The sequence below is a fragment of the Coffea arabica genome, chromosome 7e (genome assembly GCF_036785885.1).
Source record: "Coffea arabica cultivar ET-39 chromosome 7e, Coffea Arabica ET-39 HiFi, whole genome shotgun sequence".
NCBI classification, from domain to species: Eukaryota; Viridiplantae; Streptophyta; class Magnoliopsida; order Gentianales; family Rubiaceae; genus Coffea; species Coffea arabica.
In genome coordinates, this window is record NC_092323.1 from 12,740,793 (window position 1) to 12,757,184 (window position 16,392).

Genomic DNA, 16,392 nt, shown 5'->3' on the forward strand with positions numbered 1-16,392 from the left:
AATTTTATTATTAAGTGCGTTATCAAAACATAGTGCATAGCACGAAATTTATGGAAAAGAAAAAGTTAATTGAATCCAATAAATTTTCACAAATTTGAATTCATCGATTTCAATGACCTCTCTTCACGATGTCAAGTTTTTACATTCTTATCAGGTATGATGTAATAAGTTAATAGGGTAAATACTACTTTTATAAATACTACTTTTAATTTTATTTATTTGAAAGTAGTGATTCCTAGATAACTATATGTGTTATACTTATTCATTTGTGTGTAATATAGATGTGTTTGGAAGACTTTCTAAAGTGGGACCAATTTATGAAGTTTGAAAAGTAATGGAACTGTAAAAAAAAACGAGATATTGCAATTACTAATAAAAGGTACTTGCTTCATTTTTTTTAATTTAGTTTGCTAAATAAATTAGTTATAATATGAAGATCAGCTCATATTCTTATTTGAACAATTAGTTTTGAGTAATTTCTATTCAAGTATTAATTTTGAGTGCTTTATATTGATGTGGTGAAAGCATTAATGTCACGTTATGGGGAACAACATCGAATTAGTTCGATGATGAGACTATTTTTGTGTCTGATCAACCATTAGTGTTGGTGATCTCTTCACTGACAGTTAAACAATTCAGAGGTGATGACATAAACATCAGTGAATTTCTCTTAATAAACATATTGTTATTTCTTTTCAGTAGCATTCTTAATGGATCTCACAATAAATTGTTACTCAGGTTCATACTATCTGTCATCAACAACTGCCACACGAGTATATATGAATCTAAATATTTCTGAAGTTGCAGATTATTTGAATTGGTAAAGCTATATATCTTTATTAAATGTTTGTTTAATATTTTCATATATATTGCATATAAGTAATTAAAATAAGATTGTTATTAGCATTCATAGCACTGCTCCTCAAACTATTGAGGTTTTACATCCTCAAAAATGCGAGAAGCTATACAACAACTAATGTTCAAGAATCGAAAATTATTATCAGAGATATATCAGATAATGGCCAGTGTTCAAACAGAGGTACAATTAAAGTTACAAGTTACAATTATAGCACATTAGTTTTCACAATTAAAAATATTAATTATTTAAATTGACTGCTTAAATTGGTCATTTCTCTAGGAATTGGTTTACACTTCCAAAGTGACAATTCTGAAAGATGATTTCAATAGTCAACTGCACTACAAAGCATGTCCAAAATGTCAGAGAAAAGTAACATTAGAAGGATCTAATTTTGTGTGCAATGCTTGCAATCAAAATGTGGAGTATCCTAAATTAAGGTATGTCGTAGGTGTTAACTTTTTTATCATTTTAATTGCTACAATATCTACATAAACATAACTTTTAGAATATGTGTATTTATACAGGTATATGTTAAAAGTCTTGGTAAGTGATATAACCGGTAGTGCTTGGTTTGTTATATTTGATCAAGAGGCTGAAAGAATAATAGAATAGAAACTTTCTTTTGTTCGTGAAGAATTTAACAAGATAAACTTATATCTAATGTTTAAAATATTTTTAATAATAGTAGACAATCCGACACTTATCTTAGCCGTTGAATATTCTAACAAAAAAAATCTATTATGCATTTCATTTTCAGGAAGGATTTAGCAATGAAATCGTGTCATCAATAATAAATAAGATCACGTGAAAACCTTTTGTGTTCCAAATCAAGTTGAACAATTACAATCTGGAACAAGGTAGTAATAGATTTATAGTGACTAGATGGTTCCACTGTGATTTCGGGAGGAAACGCATTTCATGCTTTCACAGGTAACGTGCAATAAATTTCTCTTATATTTCACATATTATATCTCACATAATATTTTTGCCTTTAATTTTGATAAATCATTATCAGATTAGTGGAACCGACAACCAATACCAACCTGAAGCATCTTCTTCCCAGATCCCAATTAGTATAACAGATGATTCTAATCAACAACATTTCAATACACTTCATATGAATCATTCATCAGAGGGTTCAATAAAAACCACAGAGGAAGGGAATCCTCATAACAAGATTTGCATGAGAAGGTAAATTTAATATACTATTTTACTTTCTTAAATTATAATCTTTACGTATTGTTATACACAATCTCGAATGCGATAATCATTTATTTTTTTATACTTAGTTATCTTGCTTTGCTATCATGTAGTGATAATGGAAAATCAATAAATGCTGATTTACACGGACAAATCAAGAAGAATGTTCAAACAAAAGAAAAATAAAAACAAGTTTCCGAAGAGTAGAATATTATTTGATACTATTTACTGCACTTTTTATTTATTTTCAAGTTTTTGAATGCTATGGTATTGTTGAATGCTATATTTTTCCATTTTTGAATTATTATTCACTGAATTAGATGTTCAAATTTATATTATAAGAATATTTTATATTACAATGCGCACATAGTAATATACTTAAGACAAGTTATAATAGATTATACATTAAATTTGTATTTTATATCGACATTTTTATAAAATTAACTAAATAGTTTATTATTTTTCGATGGTTCCCGTTCAACGAACGGGTACAAAACTAGTTTCAAATAAATTCAGCCTCTAGTGATGAGTGCCCAAGCCATTAGATTAGACAACCTCTTAAGGCTCTAATGAGTTGGGAGTTGTAACTAGTTCTACCATCAAAAGGCGTGAACAAGAAGACAGAATGAGGTAGACGCCTTTGCATGAAAAATGCATAAAGTCAGGATATGAACGCCAAGCAATATTTGAAGGAAAGCACGCTTGCACTTGAGGCAGAGCCTCACCCTTACAATTGAGTTTCTTTTTCTTCTCTCTCTTTCCAGTTCTATGTTCAACATACACAAGATTCCGTTAGGAGAAAAGTAATCTTCATTCTATATCAAAAATTAAGAAAGAAATTCTACCAACAACACAAAAATTCCTTTCTTTCCTTTTCCCCTTCTACTTCAGCATTCTAATCGAATCAGGAATACAAAAATTACTAGCCCTACAATAACATACTTTATCTATACACAAAAGGTGGTAACATGGCTATTTGCTCAATATTGGCATTGTTTTTGCTTTGGTGTTGTCCCTAAACTTTTGGCCCTCCAACAAATACTTTCTTGCAAGTTGCAGCCCCAATAAGCAGCTTCAAGTAATATTTGCCAGAGCTTCAGCTGCATAAGATGGAGACGGGAGAGAATTCAAACACCTGAATCCCATTCTCGCCAACGAAATCATGATGGAAATCTTGCATAGACTCCGCGTGAAATCGCTGGTTCGATTTCGTTGCCTCTGTAAGTTCTGGCAAAGCCTGACAACATCAGAGGCCAACCGTCGCTCGGGCTGTTATTGCGGCACAGAAACAAAACATCAGGAGTAGAAGAAGCAAATAGGAGATTCTGGGGAAAGCATTCTCAAATAGTGATCCACCATTGTTTCTGGGAACTGATATAAACATGTCAGGCTCCATTAACGGGGTGTTTTGCGTTACAACATCTTGTTATTTTCCGGGTCATTATCGACATTCTAATTTATATCTATGGAATCCAGCTTTGCACCAATTCTGGACTGTTCCACAGAGCTATTATCAAAGCAGTCAATATTTATTTTTCTGTCTGGTCGTAGGCTTCTTATTGAGGAATTGGCTGATGACTATAAAGTTGTGAAAGTTTTCTATGAGATGCAAAGCCTCAAATATGAGATGTATAGTTTGAGAAGCAATTCTTGGAAACTGATCAACTTGATCGATTGTGCATGGAAATGGGATGACAGGATGGCTATAGAACATAAAGGCTGTCTCCACTGGACTGGTTACAAGTTACAACTCGAACAAATCAAGAATGATGCTGGACATGTTTGACCCACGTTTACAACATTTTGAAGAATTCTTTCTTCCTTTTGATGTCTCTATTCTATTTGCAGGTACAAGTGATTTTTGGATATTCGAAGGGTGGCTTTCTATATTTGATTTTTCATCAGGCGATGAATGTGAAATCTGGATGATGAAGGAATATGGTGTACATAATTCCTAGACCAAGCAATACACGTTCTCTTTTTTTTTTTTTTTTTTGTCGATACGATAGCTTCCTATACTATGGGAGAGGGGAGGACCTGAAGAGATCCAAAGGTAACTCGGAGGGGACTGAACCACCATCAAATCAGACGAGTGCACTAAGTACCTTCCTGGATTTTTAAAAGAAGGTCACATTTAATTGTAGCAAAAACTTGCCTCCCACCCCACCAAGCTTAAATGCTTTGGTGGTGGCCACCAGCCCAAAGGTTGGTGGTTAATACAGGTTCTCATATCCCGGGATTTTGATACCATTCCTCGCAGGGGAACTAGATTTATTACAGCACATGGAAAGCTTTTAGCTGTTAAGAAAGGTCATATTATCCTATATGATCCAGAAACTCAACAAGCTGAAGAAAGTTTGCAGATTAAGGTCACGAAAGATGACTTTCAAAAGCACTTCTTCTTAATGGATTATGTAGAAAGCTTGGTGTCTGTTATTCCTACTCAATCCGGTGAAAGAAATTGGGACATGGGAAAAGAAATGCATTCAGAAAAGAAATGAAAATTAAAACATAAATAAGAAATTTTGTGTTAGACTGGATTGTTTGGTTGCTTTCTGTCAGGAAGATGACAACAAAATTATTTAGTTTCAAGGTGAGTTTTAACTTTGGTAGCTTGTTTAGTGACTTTTATTATTATTATTATTATTATCAAAACATATGCTAATTAATTTCTTGCCTATGATCTTACTGACTAGATGATGATTCATCTGAATGATAAGAGCATAGTCTTTCGTTTACTACAAGACTCACATTTGTTTTATTTGAAAGTCTTTTAATGTAGAGTTAAACTCTTGTCAGTTTGGTGCAAAAGCTGTATTGCTAGAAACTAGTAAAAGACCGCTTGCTAAATTTGGAAGGTGAATCCAATAACAACCACAACAGATCAAATCAAAGTATGGGGAAAAAGAGAAAACAAATGCAAAAAGAAGGCGAGAATTCCTGTCTTCTAAGAAGAACCTTTCGAGGCATTGATGCGTGCAAGAGAAAAGCCGAGTAGTTCCTTTCTGGGAAAACCGGTTGTACTCGTATCATCAAGTAGGCCTTGGTGGCTCTAAAAGATGCCACTAGTATAAATTCCAATAGCATATTTCTGGGCTCCTTCATAGGATGACTGCAAAATGGTGAGAATTTTGTATTCAGCAGCGCAAAACAAAAAAAAATATATATATATATATATAGGTGAAGTAAAACTTCGTGTACATTACACCACACAAACATGGTTATAAAATCAGGTTCGATCCAAAAATCGAACCGTTCAACCTAATAAACCGATCATTAAACTTGAGCGGATTCCTGGTTTGACTAGATAAAGAATTGATCCAGTCAAAATAGTTTGATCCGTGGATTCAACTGAAACCTACTTGGTTTCTAGTTGATTTTTCTTCTTTTTTTTCTTTTCTTTTTTTTTACAATTTTGGATCTTTTTTTTAACCAAATTGTATATGTGGTTTTGAAAAGATTTTTGGACATTGGATCTCCTTTTCTATGTGTGTAAGACTTTCTTAGTTTTTATTTGATAACTAAATATTCCCTTAAATAAATTTGTTCACTTTTTTTATTGTACAATTAATCCTTTTAGCTTCCAAACTAAAAATGTTATCATTATATAATACTATTGGACTAGTTAGAAAATTATTTTGTTTTTAACCAAAAGCAAAATAATAAAAAATGATGTTATTTCCTTGAAGATAAGTGAAGTAATTTTGCTTCATATTTGACTACATAATTTATTTGTGTATAAGTACGATAAAATATAATGAGATCTTCTATTAATGTTTATATGTTCATAATATATCCTTTTAAGTACTATAATTAGTATCTAAAAATATTTTATTATACATATTATGTATACTAAAATTATTATTTGTATTTATAAATATTGTTTTAGTGGTTCACCAATTGAACCAATGATTCATTGATTCGATCCTTTTGCCAAGTTCCTTACGTGGTCGAGTTTAATAACTATGCATACAACAGTGATATCTATTTGCTTAATTATTATATGGTGCAAAATCCAGTCTTATTTACTTTTCTTCAGCTACATATTTTATTAAATTTTAACAATCAACTTCTTCTTTCAAAAAGACAAAAGAAAAAGTCAACTTCTTCTTTCAAAAAGACAAAAGAAAAAATCAACTTCTTGAAACCCTTGTCTCTAGCAACTTGAAGTCCAATCGGGAGTTATCCCATGCGTTAGCAATAGGACAGGATGATTTTCCTATTGGATCATGATACCTAAGAATCTAATCCTTTGTTCATCTCCAAAATACCTTAGGCATAGCTAATCTTTTCCTTGATTGCCATATGCATCAATCTATTTTGCTTCACAAACCTCTGATGGACTTGTAAACATTAAAAAGTACCAGAGAAATCAGGGATCAAACTGCAGCCACCATTAATAAAATATACTTTAAGAATTAATTAATTGATTCTACCGAGCAAATTTGTTAATTTCGATGTCTCTTGCTATTAGGATAAGAGTAAGGGTTAAAATCAAAAAGTGCTTCCGGGAAATATGCATAATGGTCCTTGGTTCTTGCTTAATGTCTCAGGTGTTAAAGCAGGGCAAAGGCATCGTGGATGGCAAGGTAGAGTATATGGCATGTTTTAAACGCAATTAAAGTGGATGGTATCAAGGAGTAATCTAGATTACGATTAGTAAGTGAAAAGCATTTATACAGCGAATTATTTGTATAAATTCATTTGCTTATATCATCCATATATCTTTCAACCATCATTCTATCAGTTTTCTTTTTTCAAAATATTCTACTATCCAAACACGTATTTTTGTATTAAAAAAAAGAATCTAATTTAAACTCTATAAGTGACCCTGGCCCTCCACATATAATTCTATTTTAAGTGTCAAGATCATTTGTTTAAGGTCAAGAACTTTTAGTAATATGCAAAATTCATTTTTACCTGAAGAGGCAAGTTTTGCCATTTCATGGAATCCCTTTTTTTTTTTTTCACTTAGGGTATTCCATTATTTCTATTAGATTAATCCCCTAAGATTATGTAGAGCTTTGCCAATACAAAATAAAATAGCCCATAAAAATTAATCACGAGACCTGTCGGTAACTATTAAACTACACAACTTGTGACTTTTACGCATGGATAAGTCATGGAATCCATTGACTGTGACTTTTAGGCAACGAGTTACTACTTTGCTTCTGCCCGCAAGAAAAGAACTTCCTTTTTCAGAAAACAAAAACTTCAGAAATATATCAAAAGATTGCCCACCAGCTCTTATCTACACCTTTTCTGGGTCCCATTAGTCCCATGAAACCTCATTCGATTTCTTGCACCATTGTTTACTCTCCAATCCATCATTCTCCCTCATCTGCTGATAAGATCATTCACCTGCTCTGCTATCTGTAATTGAAAAACCACCCAAAGCCCACCAACCAAAACAGATTTTGAGTTGATAACAAGAATCCTTGCAGGGTTTGAGATAGGGCTGCCGGCCAAGAAAGAACACTGCTGGTAAATGGCTAATAAGAAAGAAAATCCTAGAGGAGGCTCGTATGGACGAGGTGATCATCAAGAAATGGTTGCTGGTCTATTGTTTTCTCAGAAACCCGGATTTGATCTCATGCAGAACTGTGATTTACCACCACCAGTGAAGATTTTTGCTGGTCATGATAAGACGATTGTGTCACCGATGAATAACGTTTACAGCATGATTGCCGGGCAGAAAGATGAGGATGTTGGGGTGGAAATGGCTTACGACAAAACTTCTGAGACTGAAAAATTGGAGCTTCTTAAGGCCTTGAGATTATCTCAAACACGAGCAAGAGAGGCAGAGAGGAAAGCTGCTGTTTTGTCCAGGGAGAGGGATGATCTTTCTAACCTGTTGCTGCAACAATCAATGCATTTATTTGCTTATAAGCAATGGGTGAGAATGATGGAACTCCAGTTGCCTAAACTGAATAAGCACCAAGAAAAAAGAGAGCTTAGTTCTGCTGCAACCAATTGGGAGGGAAATATGCCTAAGGAGGAAGGCGAAAACAATGGAGAAAAAGGCATGACATGGCTAGTGACCGTGGCAATCTGTGTGGGCATTGCTGGGTTTGGATTTTACAGTTTCTTTTCAAGTTACTATTGATATTTTTATTATCCTCCCAAATATTAATTGTACATAATTACAGGCTAGTTTTTCACAGTTCAGTTTTCTGCTTCATAAAACAGAATTACACGCATATTCATGTGACATTACCAAGCTGAGAGTTGAGATGTTAAATGAAAACTCATATCCTTCTTAATCAGACCAATACCGGTCGAGGAGAGAAAATTTACAGATTCTCTAAGCATATTTACAAGGCAATGTTTTTGTGCGACTTCTACAGTCTAATGCAGGTCTGCAATAAGTACAGATCATACTCTTGTACATCAGGCTACTACATTAACACAGGTAAGGCGGTATATGTACAGATGGGGAATGAAATTGTTAGATTCCATATTAAATAATGGCAAGGTGTATAGACCTCAAATGATTATAGCAATCATCAGCACTTCCGAAGAATTCCAGACAGACCCAACAAACATGCTTCCCGCACCTACACTCAATATGGTTGCATCCGTCCACTTTCTCAATTGTAAACCTGCACACAGGGCACTTTTTCACATTTTCTTTCCCAGCGCACCATTCCTTCAAAGATGAATCAGGGTCAACTTTAAACTCCTTGTACTTCTCACATGACAAGAATGGATGATACTCCAGGTGGCACCTAGTACACGTCTCCACGTAACATGCATCGCAGACAAACGGAGCACCGGACTCAGTTACTCGATAAACTGAAGGGCAGTCGGGAGAGGGGCAAAACCTGTAAACTCCACCACTTCCCACCACAAATGCAGCCAGAGAAGCCCTGAAAAGTTCTTCGAACTTCTCACCCAGCAATAGAGACCTTAAATCCGTTAGCAACACAGAAGCCCCACAACCTTTCCGTGCACAACGTATTGGAAAGCTGTCCTGGCTTTTAATTGCAGAGTCGCACTGCTCCACTAAACATGATCTGCAGAACTCATGTCTGCACAGTTCAAGCTTGTAGCTATCCTCCACTTCACACAAGCAAATGGGACAGGTAGCCTCCTCGTTTCCATTTTGATTCGGTGAACCGCTAGTCCGTGCAATCTGATAGATTCTCTCTTCAACTTTTTGCTTCAGGTCTTTTGTGCCCCCAAGACCTTGCCCTTCCTTCAGGTCTTCTACTCCTTTAAGACAGATGCAATGGCGCTTCGTATTCAAGGAAAACTCTGCCCCTGGAAACATTTCTTTAAGCGAATGCAGATCCGGACCAAACTTCTGAACAACCCTTTTCATCAGATCAGGAGGTAAAACTGCACCACGAAGATGGACTTCCAGTTGCTTGTTCTCATGCAGTCTGAGAAGGGATTTAACAAGTCTCTTTTTGGCAACCTCAATCTTGGCTGTTGTGCCAAAAACCCTCAAACTGAGGGCTTGCTTGTCAAAAAGAATATAGGTTCCTGTCTCCCGCTGAATCGTATTCAAAACATTGAGACCATCACGAGAGAAAAGCAACTGCAAAACTGTTGGAGTGATTGCTGCATCGTCTATATTGTTGCCTTTCATGAGCCCCTCCAATGGTCTTCTCAATTCTGCCACTGTTTTGGTAGCAGTTGCAGATATCTTTACTCGACATGAACCATTCTCATTTACTTCCATATTGCATTCAACACCTGGAAACAATCAAAACCAATATTCAATTATCACAGTGGATTGGTTCATTTATAACCTTTTTAAGAATTTTAACTAGGGCACTTCTAAAACCATAAGCACACAAACATGCTGATAATTTCAAGGTTGCTTCATATGCCAACCATATGCAGTTACAGCAGCTTAAATGTCTAAAAAGAGCTCAAAAAAAAAATTTTTAAAAACAAGGGTCTAAAAAGAGGTTGCCACAGCAAAGACAACATGGCAACATGGCTAATACAGGAGTGCTACACCAACAAATGGTGTTGCAATTGATGAAAAAAAAAAAAAGATGGCCATATGTGTTGTACTTCCCTGCAAATTCCATCACATATTCTGGATCAAAATTTTCTTCAAAGCTGTTGTTTTGCATCAAGTTACTCATCAGGATGTGCTGTATTTAGAGTTGCACTTTACATTAAACAGCACCAATACAAGTACAAAAAAGCACAAAGTCTAAACCACCTACGGCACCTCCTTAGTACTGAAAAAGAAAGGGAGTCTAAAAAGGACACCCTAACATGGGTATGTGGGCATATATATCAAACAAATATCACTAAGTTTGACATATTCAAGAGGGAAAATGGTGGAAAACCACTTCTCTATCAAATTTCAAAGAAAAATTCAGGCCAATTTCATCTGAAGAAAAGCTTTTCACCACAGAATTACCCATCCCGTGTCAGTACTGCAGTGGCTAAAGAGAAAAGTATTTTACAAACAGACAATCCCTTTCTCTTTAAAGAAGCAAAAGAGATTTAATTATTTAAAGCCCCAAAGGAAGGGGGGGGGGGGGGGGGGGGGATCACCCATAGACACTGCCACAGTTCAGCTGAAAATGAGAAGCCATAAAATTTCAGCCTGTTGGTCAGTACTTGTCCATGAAAGTCAAATATGCCAACTCCACTAGGCAAAATGCAAAATGCATTACAATCTTCAGCTGTTTAGAAGGAATTTGTTATATTCAGCCACTTAGATATTCAGACAAAAGCACAACTGTGAGATTTTATAAATTCAAGTCATTTACCAGAAAGGTATAGAAGAATGAATTTAAAGCATCAGTAAATTGTGAGATATCTTGGGAACAACTAAAAATTGAAACCAAAAAATCTATAAAGCCAGAATATGAAGGAAAAACCACTATAAGATCCAAAGGCAAACAAAGAAAAAACATAATTATTAGTTGAATCAGTCGCATAATTACTGTGAGATAATATAAGAAAGTGTCATCTTTTCTCATGTTGAATCAGTAGCATAATTACTTTTATGTGCCTCAGAAAATTTATGGTTCAAGCTGTATTATTAGAGCATTGAAAATGAGAATGCACACATAATGAATCAATTCTTGTTCCCAAGAAGGAAAATCAAAAGATTCAAACCTTTTCGGCAACGGAAGCTCTTGACTAAATGATCCAGCTGACTCCTTATAACCAAGTAAACAGATGCAGGACACCAAATGGAGCTATGAAACATATGCTGGCATTTCATCTTCTGCCATGAAAAACATCCCGGCAATGCTTTTCCATCAATTTCATCCAAAGCTCTTGCAGCCTCCAGATGCAGACTCCCATTAAACATAATTGTGGCTCTCATGTAAGTGTCCTTTGGTTCTGGCTGGGATACCTGGACACGGACGCAGCTGCCAAGAGGGTTCGTTTTAGGCATAAAGACAGATATTTCTCTCAGAAGTGCTTCTTCACAAGCAGCAGGCGAAGGACCTTCCACAGTGTTTCCCCTCAACAAGAAAATATCACGTATTTTCCTATTTGTTACAGTATATAATACTTCAAAAATTTCATCTTCAGAAATTTCTCTATCAAGTCCTGTAATCACAACACTGTCCATGTACTTTGCGCTTGGTTCACAACGAGCATACCTTCCTCCAATTATAATGTCAGAGAAATCATTTACCAGGGCTTCAATATCCTCTTGCTCACACTTAACAATTGCTATGCCTTTACTGTATCTACGAGGCCAACAAACTTTTGCTCTGAGATCAGGAAAGGGCAATTTTTTGTCACTACCATATGTGCTCCGTGAAGGAATGACCTTCAGCAAGCCGCCACATAACTCAACCAGATTAAGTTGAGTAGCCCTCTTTGCAGTATCAGGTGAGAGAAATGTAATCCTTCCCCATTTCTCCTGCTCCTCACTTTCTTGGCCGATAGCTGAAAACTTATGGACAGCACAAATAGTGCCCGACGTGGATTTCTCCAGAAACATCAATAGCTCCTTGTCATTAACACAATTCATATCTGAATGAAATATGTCAACGGTCAAACAGCTCTTTTCAAGCTCTAGATGCTTGATCTCACCACCAGCTCCAAACAAAGCTACAGAAGGTGAGACAGCGGGCCTTCCACTGTACAAGCGTTTCTCCAAACACTCATTTTGCAATAATCTCCCTTCATACTGCAATGCATCATTCACAAAGCCAGAAACTTTGTCCATGTCCTTAGAAGAAGCATGCAACCAAACTTCATTCTCATTAACCTTTACTTCAACACCGATTCGTTCATCCACACATTCTGTTCTGATACATGAAACAAGACGATGCAGACAACTATTAGCTTTTCCACAGAACCTTTTCAATAGCAAACTGCCAAACCCTGTCAAAACCCTAATGTGAAGCTTCTCGCTTTCCATCTTGGAGAAATCAAACGAAGGAGGTGGACAAACAGCAGCCAAAGATTTGAAATCAAATGCAGTAACACATACCAAATATTGGTAAGATGCTGAAAGAATTTCACCAAAAACAACCCAACTAGGTCTTTGATCAAAAACAAGTAAAGAACATGATGGATGTAGTGGGATATGTTTCCTTGTAAGCGCCACTTCATATCCAAGGTGATCATAACCAGAGTACATAGCTACATTTTCCACAAAAGCAGAAAGTATAATGCTTTTAAGAGTCTCATCATGCTCAGTATGAATCTGTGGATTCCAGCGCCAATAACTTGGGATAATAATGCTTAGTTCATTTTGAAGGCAAGATTCCAGTTCTTGAACTGCCTCTTGGCATCTTCGCATGGATTTTGCATTGATGCTGTTCTCCCAACACCAGATATTCTTCCTCACAGGAGGCACAGCGTCCCAATCTTTGTAAACAGCAAGCAAAGTGAAGAGATCACCGCTCTGATGACAGAATTGGACCTTAAGGCGGTCAGATTTTAGTTTGCTTTCTTCAGAACCAACTCTACAAAATATGCTGCTGGAATTTGCCATGACAGCAGCAAGAACAATGCCCTCCCTACCAAGGCGGTTATGGAAGCATTTCAGAATTATTTTCCCAAGCCGAGGTTCAATTCCCAACCTAACCAAGTCATACCCTTCCGGAGTCAATTCATAAAGAATATTCCTTTGGGTGACAGCTCCAAGTTGAATAAGATTTCTGAGGGCCATCTCAATTGCCTTTGGACTAGGTGCATCAACAAAATCAAAATCCTGCACATTCTTGATACCCAAAGCAAGAATTCTCAGAACTGCAACACCAAGGTGCACCCTGCGAATTTCAGGTTCCTGGTGAGGAGGCATTATCTCAAAATCACTCTCAGAGTAAAGCCTGTAGCATGTCCCAGGTTCAGTCCTCCCAGCACGGCCAGCCCGTTGATTAGCAGAACTCTGGCTGACCCTGCAAACCCTGAGAACATTCGTGCCAGTACCAGGCTCAAATTTACTCTCCTTCACCATGCCCGAGTCAACAACGTATTTAACGCCTGGAATGGTTAAAGAAGTCTCAGCAACATTTGTTGCAAATATTACTTTTCTTTTTCCTGGATAGTTCGCAAAAACTTGATTTTGCTCTTCAAAAGTCAGTTTCCCATGTAGAGGTAATGCAATAGCTGAAGGAGATCGGAAATTCTCACAAGCCCACTCAACCTCCATTTGTGAAGTTAAGAAGGCAAGAACAGTTCCTTCTTTATCCATTTTATGGATCTCGTAAACCATCTTCACAACATCAGAAATGTAAGGTGCAACCATGCTAGAATCAGATTTGCCCTCAGATTCACAAGGTACATAGCGGATATCAACAGGAAAGTTTCTGCCAGCAACATGAAAGGTTCCACAACCAAAAAAGTAATTCGCAAGCTGTTCTGCATCAGCTGTCGCAGACATAATGACAAGCCTCAGATCAAGCCTCTGATGTAGTAATTTCTTAATCATCGCTAAAAGAAGATCAGTATTTAAGCTTCTTTCATGTGCCTCATCAATTATAATGCATGAAATCCGGGATAAATTCTTATCACGCATGTAGTGCTGCAGTAAGGAGTGATCTGTCGTAAATATTACCTTGGAATTGTAGTTCTGACTAGATGAATAAGATGGATAAGAGATGACTGAATGATCTTCATAACAACCACGACTTTCCTCCTTAACCCTCTGTGCCAATGAAACTGCAGCAAGTTTACGAGGCTGAGTGCAAACAATGGATCCCTTACCAGCCACGCCAGAATCAGCAAGAAACTGAACCAATTGCGTACTCTTTCCAGAACCAGTCTCCCCAATCAAAACTGTAATCTGAAACATTGGACAAGAGAAAAGACACAAAAATGAATAGAATGAGAGAGGCAGCTATATACCACCTGAAGCACAGAGAGAGGGAGAGAGGAGGGGGTAAATACCATGAATCATCACACGGTTAACAATACCATTCCTGACTACCATAAAAAATTAGAGCTGAGTACAAGAACTTTACAAATACACCATATACACCTTCCACCCCCGTGCCACCCAAAAACAAAAAGACCACAACATGAGAAAAGGAAAATGCGACACAAATAAAGCCACAAGGAAACACAAAAAAAATATACCACCATGTCCTCTCTCCTGCTGATTCCTTCTCTCTACTTCCAATCCCCTATGGTCATCTAGCGGCTCAAAATGTCCTTAAAAAAATAATAATACCAGAAAAAAAAGCATATCTTACAGGCTATCATGCTTCCAATCCTAAAGAGCGAAATATGAATAGATGTTTAAGCATTCACCACAGTTCATGTCTGACAGAAAAGATTATATGTTCTTGGCTGGTGTATCATAAATCTAAAAAGACAACTAGACGCACAACAACAGGGATGATTTCGCAAAGAAAGGACGCACAACAGACTCTTCAAACTAAAACAGCAAAAGTAAAAACAAAGCGTTGATGAATCACTTATAAACGTACTCTTTAACTACACCTCTATCTCCTTCCATCCCATCAGTTTCTTATTTTCTTCTCAGGAAATCGAGATTGCAACTAAAATTTACGTGCAAAGAGTACTGAAAACGACACAGTATAACCAAATGAACAAAACGTTACACAAGACAAGCAAGGGACAAGGAAAAAACAGGTTACCTGCTGGCAATGAATTTGCTGAAAAATCTCACCACGAAATGCGAAAAGGGGTAATCCTTCATCAAGCCGACGACATTCCCTCATCATCAAGCAATGAAGCTTCCCCCAATCAAACTCTCTTCCAAACATAAACAACCCAACTTTGACCCCAACTGCTTCCACTTCATCTACCCCTTTTCCCTCCAAATAGTCCACCATGCACTGGATCCCACGTTTAAACTCCTCAATCCTCTTAGCAATCAAATCCCCTTCCTTCTCCAAACCATCCCTCTTTTTCTTCAACTCATGAAATTCCCTCAATTGTTTTCGCTTTTTTAAGTTTAAATTAACTTCCTTTCTCTCATTCAACACCATCTCTAACTTCTTCTCCCACTTGTTCACCGACTCATCCTCCATTAACGCTCTCAATCTAGACAAAAACAGTGTCTTTAACTGATCTTTCAACTCATCTTTATCAGATGACACCACCACGTTCTGAATCAACCTTGGAGTCAAAGAATGCCCATTGTTCAACCGAATTTCCCACAACTGAACCATAGTTTCAAGGGCTTCAACCCACTGCTGATAATATAAGCTTCCTATGACGGGCCCAGTATTGGAAACCCGATAACTCTCCGGCTTGCAGGTCAATTTCGAAACTAAGCCCTCAGTTTCGAGCTTTTCTGGGCGTTTTTCGGTGGAATTCAACCTGAGCTGGATGACGAAGTTGTGGTGGCGGAAGGAAGGCACCATCGGAGGTCCGGGAGGGCGATCACGGCGGTAATTCGGGGACAATTGAGGCTTCCATGGCTGCCGGACTTGGTGATGATTGAACGGAACTTGGCCGCAGCGGTCGTAACTCGCCGGCGGGTAACACCGGTGCCCACAAGACGAAGCAGACGATGGACGTTGCATTGTACGGGTAAATTAAAAAAAAAAAAGGGTATTGGAAAAATGACAAAAACCCTAGAAAAGAGTTTGGGACTGAGAGAAAGTAGCTTGGGTAGCGAGCGAGAGTGAAGAAGAAGCGAAAAGGACAAAAAAGCATGAAGCAGAGGTATTTGGTACGAGGAAAAATCGAATTATGGGAATATTTATATTACTAATATAATATTGTTGTTGATTTCGAAATTCTCTATGTGGAAGTGGAACTGCACCTAATACTCTCTCTATTTCCTTTCCTAATTTGGTTAAGATTTTCTTTTTAACAATGAAATTGTCATGTTAGTTTCCTTAGGATTTCAAGTAATTCATAAATATTTTAGTTTAAAATTTAAATACTTGTTTTCCTTCATATTACATTGG

At 36.9% G+C, this 16,392-nt stretch overlaps 2 protein-coding genes and 1 long non-coding RNA gene across 3 annotated transcripts; 2 read left to right on the plus strand and 1 right to left on the minus strand.

Moving 5' to 3' along the window:
* The first annotated feature begins 1,617 nt into the window (after positions 1-1,617).
* On the plus strand, positions 1,618-3,964 carry LOC140011415 (uncharacterized). Its single transcript, XR_011818568.1, has 3 exons — positions 1,618-1,789; positions 1,875-2,050; positions 3,119-3,964. It is a non-coding gene; the product is annotated as an uncharacterized lncRNA (long non-coding RNA).
* Positions 3,965-7,547: 3,583 nt separating this feature from the next.
* LOC113699519 (uncharacterized) lies at positions 7,548-8,165 on the plus strand. The gene has a single exon (XM_027219886.2). The coding sequence runs from the start codon at positions 7,548-7,550 to the stop codon at positions 8,163-8,165; it is 618 nt and encodes a 205-aa protein (XP_027075687.2).
* A 130-nt stretch (positions 8,166-8,295) lies between these two features.
* On the minus strand, positions 8,296-16,147 carry LOC113698465 (ATP-dependent RNA helicase DEAH11, chloroplastic). Its single transcript, XM_027218291.2, has 3 exons — positions 15,109-16,147; positions 11,153-14,291; positions 8,296-9,760 (listed from the first exon to the last, which is right to left on the minus strand). The coding sequence occupies exons 1-3, from the start codon at positions 16,000-16,002 to the stop codon at positions 8,520-8,522; spliced, it is 5,274 nt and encodes a 1,757-aa protein (XP_027074092.2). The 5' UTR covers positions 16,003-16,147; the 3' UTR covers positions 8,296-8,519.
* Between the last annotated feature and the right edge of the window lie 245 nt (positions 16,148-16,392).

Bases quoted from the DNA above. Each gene is read 5' to 3' on its own strand.
- LOC113699519 (XM_027219886.2), top strand. From the start codon at position 7,548: ATGGCTAATAAGAAAGAAAATCCTAGAGGAGGCTCGTATGGACGAGGT.
- LOC113698465 (XM_027218291.2), bottom strand. From the start codon at position 16,002: ATGCAACGTCCATCGTCTGCTTCGTCTTGTGGGCACCGGTGTTACCCG. The intron at 14,292-15,108 runs GTAACCTGTTTT...CCAATGTTTCAG, and splicing joins AGCAAATTCATTGCCAGCAG to ATTACAGTTTTGATTGGGGA. The intron at 9,761-11,152 runs GTTTGAATCTTT...GATTGTTTCCAG, and splicing joins GAGCTTCCGTTGCCGAAAAG to GTGTTGAATGCAATATGGAA.